Source organism: Lampetra fluviatilis, chromosome 3 (genome assembly GCF_964198595.1).
Source record: "Lampetra fluviatilis chromosome 3, kcLamFluv1.1, whole genome shotgun sequence".
NCBI classification, from domain to species: domain Eukaryota; kingdom Metazoa; phylum Chordata; class Hyperoartia; order Petromyzontiformes; family Petromyzontidae; genus Lampetra; species Lampetra fluviatilis.
Genome location: NC_136277.1, coordinates 16240425 through 16244395, shown reverse-complemented (window position 1 = coordinate 16244395; position 3971 = coordinate 16240425). Strand labels below are relative to the sequence as shown.

At 57.7% G+C, this 3971-nt stretch overlaps 1 protein-coding gene across 1 annotated transcript; it reads left to right on the top strand.

Annotated features, from left to right (window-relative positions):
* The first annotated feature begins 546 nt into the window (after nt 1–546).
* On the top strand, nt 547–3495 carry ATP5F1D (ATP synthase F1 subunit delta). The gene is made up of 4 exons (XM_078879013.1): nt 547–810; nt 2386–2539; nt 2833–2921; nt 3193–3495. The coding sequence occupies exons 1-4, from the start codon at nt 598–600 to the stop codon at nt 3313–3315; spliced, it is 579 nt and encodes a 192-aa protein (XP_078735139.1). The 5' UTR covers nt 547–597; the 3' UTR covers nt 3316–3495.
* Nucleotides 3496–3971: the final 476 nt, after the last annotated feature.

Here is a 3971-nt window from a genome sequence, read left to right as displayed (position 1 = left end):
GTCCTGTGGATGGACCCGCTCCCACCAGAGGAATGTGGATTTTCCACCAGCTGATCGAGGGCTGCAAACGGGAGATGAGAACCAATGGATCGATGCTCATCCGAGTGGCGTGTCACCGTCACTTTAGTTTGGACTATCGCCGGTAATTCGCTTCCTCCTCCTCCTTCTTCCAAGTATCTGTCCCGACGCATATGAAACAAAACAAAAAAGCGTGCGACATATCGTATCGTGTAATATATGGCATCGTCCAATATATCGTATTAGGCGCGATATATCGTAAGGCGCGATATATCGTAAGGCGCGATATATCGTATATCGCGACATATCGTAAGGCACGGTATATCGTTTATCGCGATATATCGCGTCGTGTCATCTATCCTGCGATATATTGTATCGTGCGATATATCGTATTTGATATCGTTTTGTGCAATATATATCGCGATATATCGTAAGGCGCGATATATCGTAAGGCGCGATATATCGCGATATACCGTCCGCAGTGGGCGGAAGCGCCTCTCAGAGGTGGCTGTCGCGCGGGGCAGTCTGGGAGGCCGGAAACGCGTGGGTGTCGTCCTTGAGCTCCCCCTTGTCCCCGTCATGGCCGCCTCCGTCTCGTCGTCTCTGCTGCTGCAGCTGCTGCCGCTGCGGCAGCGGCCGCTGCTGCTGCTGCTGCGCGGCGCCCTGAGCCCGCGGCTCCCCCTCGGGGCCCGAGCCCCGCGGTGCGCGGGACCCGCGGGGAGCCGCGGCTACGCGGAGCCGGCGCCCGCGAGCGCGTCCGGCATGGCGCTGACGTTCGCGTCTCCGTACCAGGTGAGGGCCGCCACCCGCAACGGCGTTCACGCGACACTCTCAACACTCACATGGCACTCAGAACACTCGCACGATACTCGCACAATACTCACACGACACTCTCATGGCACACTCAACACACACTCAACACTCACATTGCACACTCCCACAACACTCAACACTCACACGACACTCACATTGCACACTCCCACAACACTCAACACTCCCACAACACTCACACGACACTCTCATGGCACACTCAACACTCACATTGCACACTCCCACAACACTCATTGCACACTCCCACAACACTCAACACTCACACGACACTCTCATTGCACACTCCCACAACACTCTTATGGCACACACAACACTCACTCAACACTCACACGACACTCACATTGCACACTCCCACAACACTCTCATGGCACACTCCCACAACACTCAACACTCACATTGCACACTCTCACAACACTCACACGACACTCACACAACACTCCCAACACTCACATTGCACACTCCCACAACACTCGCATAACACTCAACACTCACACGACACTCACACAACACTCACATGACACTCACACAACACTCCCGATGTTCACAACGACACTCGCACGACACTTATCCCACCATCCATGGCGCCCCGCGCACTCTCTCAATTTCTCCGATACTCTGTCCACCCATCTGAAGGTCTCACGGTCTCAGTGTCCAGAGGTCTCCCCCGTCACAATGCATCATCATCGTCGTCTCCGTGTCTCAATATCCCCATGTCCGAGTTGCTCGTGTCCCTGTCTCCCAGTGTCCGTGTCGCCGCACGTCTCTGGCTGCCAGTCTTCGTGCCTCTCTCCGTCTCTCCCTCCCTGTTTGCGGCTCTCCCCGTCACAAAGATCGTTCCTGACGCTCGGGTCCCGGCTCCGGGAGCCCGTCGCAGTGGCTGCGTGTAACACCCCCGTGACGACATCGCCGCTAGACCCGCACGCCCGGGCGCGCGACCTCTTGCCCTTGGCATGTTCATTTCTTGGCATTTGCCATTTAGCTCTTCAACGATGCAGCCACTCTGTCTTTTCAGGTTTACCCTCACCCAGCCCTCGGCCAGGACCTCACATTCTGCAAGCCATTCCCGCGTTTCACGCGCGTCCGTGCCTTTTACCCCCCGTGTCACCTTGCCCCCAGCCTCCCTTGACCCCGTCCGTCTCGTGCCCATTGTCTCCATGGTCCGTGACCCCTAAGTCCCCCGTGTCTCATGTGCCTTGTCTCGTCTGACCCTGTGCGATGTCTCCCTTCAAATGACCTTTGTTCCATGCCCCGTGTCCTGAGTGTCCATGTGACCCGTGCCCTAATACCCCCACGTGTCTTGTAAAACAAAAACCTCTGTTGAACTTCTTTCGCACAGTACGCAGTCAATCGTGCTAATCCGAGGTGCTGTATCTTTGTGACCCCATTACCTGTTTGTTTCTCTTGTATTCCATGTCCCTGTGCCTCTCGTATCACCGTGTCCCCGTGTACCGCATCTCCTGTATCCCCATGTCACCTTGTCTCTTGTATCCCCGTGACCCTGGTCTCTTGTCACCTCTGCACCACGTTTCCGTGCAGGTGTTTTTCAATGGCGGAGGTGTGCGCCAGGTGGACGTGCCCACGCTCACCGGCATGTTCGGGATCCTGCCCAACCACGTGCCCACGCTCGCCGTGTTGCGCCCTGGTCTTGTCACCGTCTTCAAGGATGACGGCACCAGCGCAAAGTTCTTTGGTGCGTGGCCCTCCCCATCCCACGGTGGTGGTCGTAGTGATATTGACGGTGGTGGTGGTGGCGTCCGTGGGTCGTGCTGTGCTATATGATTTGTGTGGTGGTATCGTGAAGGTTGTGGCAACAGTGGTGGCGGCGACAGCGGTGATAATGGTCAGCAATAGTGGTGTTGCGGCTCGTGCCGTGATGCGTGGTGCATGACTGGTGCTGTGGTGGTAACGTTGATGACCACTGCGGCGGCGGTTGTGGCGGGTTGTGGTTCGTGCCGTGACGCGTGGCGCGTGGTCTTCCCGCAGTGAGCAGCGGCTCCCTCACGGTGAACGCCGACTCCTCCGTGCAGCTGCTGGCGGAGGAGGCGGTGCCGATCGAGCAATTGGACGTGCAGGTAACCCGCCTGTGACACCCGCCCGCCATAAACTCGCGTGACTGCGTGTACACGTAACCGTGTGTACGTGACGGCGCGCGTGTCACACTGTGCGACTATGCTACCGTGACTTTGTGTACATGTCTATATGACTGCGTGCACAGGACGCCGCATGTACACGGGGGGGCACGTGCAGAAATTCTGCGTTACCACGTAACTATGCGTGACACGGAGTACGTGTGGCTGTGCGCGTGACCGCGTACGTGACGTCGTGTGCGGCTCGAATGTGCAGGCGGCGCGTGCCGAACTGGCGCGAGCCCAGGGTGAGCTGTCGGCGGCGGCGGGGGAGATTCCCCGGGCGGAGGCGCTCATCGCGGTGGAGGCGAGCGAGGCGCTGGTCAAGGCGCTGGAGTAGAACAGCGCCAGTCGTCTGGCCTGCTCGCCCACCCCATCATCATCACCCCTCGTCACACCCACACCTGGGTCTCGCCCCCACTAGTGACCCCTGCAGTGGACCACCTGCCGCCCCCGCCCGCCTCCCCACGCGCATCTGTGCACGGGTGAAGCACTAATAAAAAGGTTTATTTAAAACACAGCGCTCGCAATCCTAACTTTCTGTCTCTCATTTGCCAGCGTGGAAGCTTGCCGCGTGCACATCTGTGCGTGTGTGTGATCCTTGGGAGAAGCGTGTGTGTGTTCCTTGGGAGAAGTGGTTGTGTAGCGGACATCGTGCTGCACTACGAACCTGGCATCCCGGGTTCGATTCCCGCTCACGGCCAACACCAGTGACGATTATCTGCACCGATCCTGGGCCTCCCCTACGTCAACTCATAAACGTCGCCACCGGGGAGACAAAGGTGGTCGGGCGTGGTGCTGGCAATCCACCTCATGTACCGTTCCGTCCTTCGTAGGTGCTCGCTAACAGCACTTGCCCCAACAGTCTGTTAAGGCTATACGGGGAATCTTTATCTTTTTTCCTTGTGCATGCAGTGTGATGTGTGGTGATGGTGTTGAGTGCAGCGTGTGTACTGCTTGTAGTGTGCGATAAGTGTCGTGTGGGTGTATTGAACG

What these genes read in the sequence shown, in the direction of transcription:
- ATP5F1D (XM_078879013.1), top strand. Translation starts at nt 598, where the DNA reads ATGGCCGCCTCCGTCTCGTCGTCTCTGCTGCTGCAGCTGCTGCCGCTG. An exon ending in CGTTCGCGTCTCCGTACCAG is followed by an intron (nt 811 to 2,385) that starts GTGAGGGCCGCC and finishes GTTTCCGTGCAG; the next exon opens with GTGTTTTTCAATGGCGGAGG. An exon ending in CACCAGCGCAAAGTTCTTTG is followed by an intron (nt 2,540 to 2,832) that starts GTGCGTGGCCCT and finishes GTCTTCCCGCAG; the next exon opens with TGAGCAGCGGCTCCCTCACG.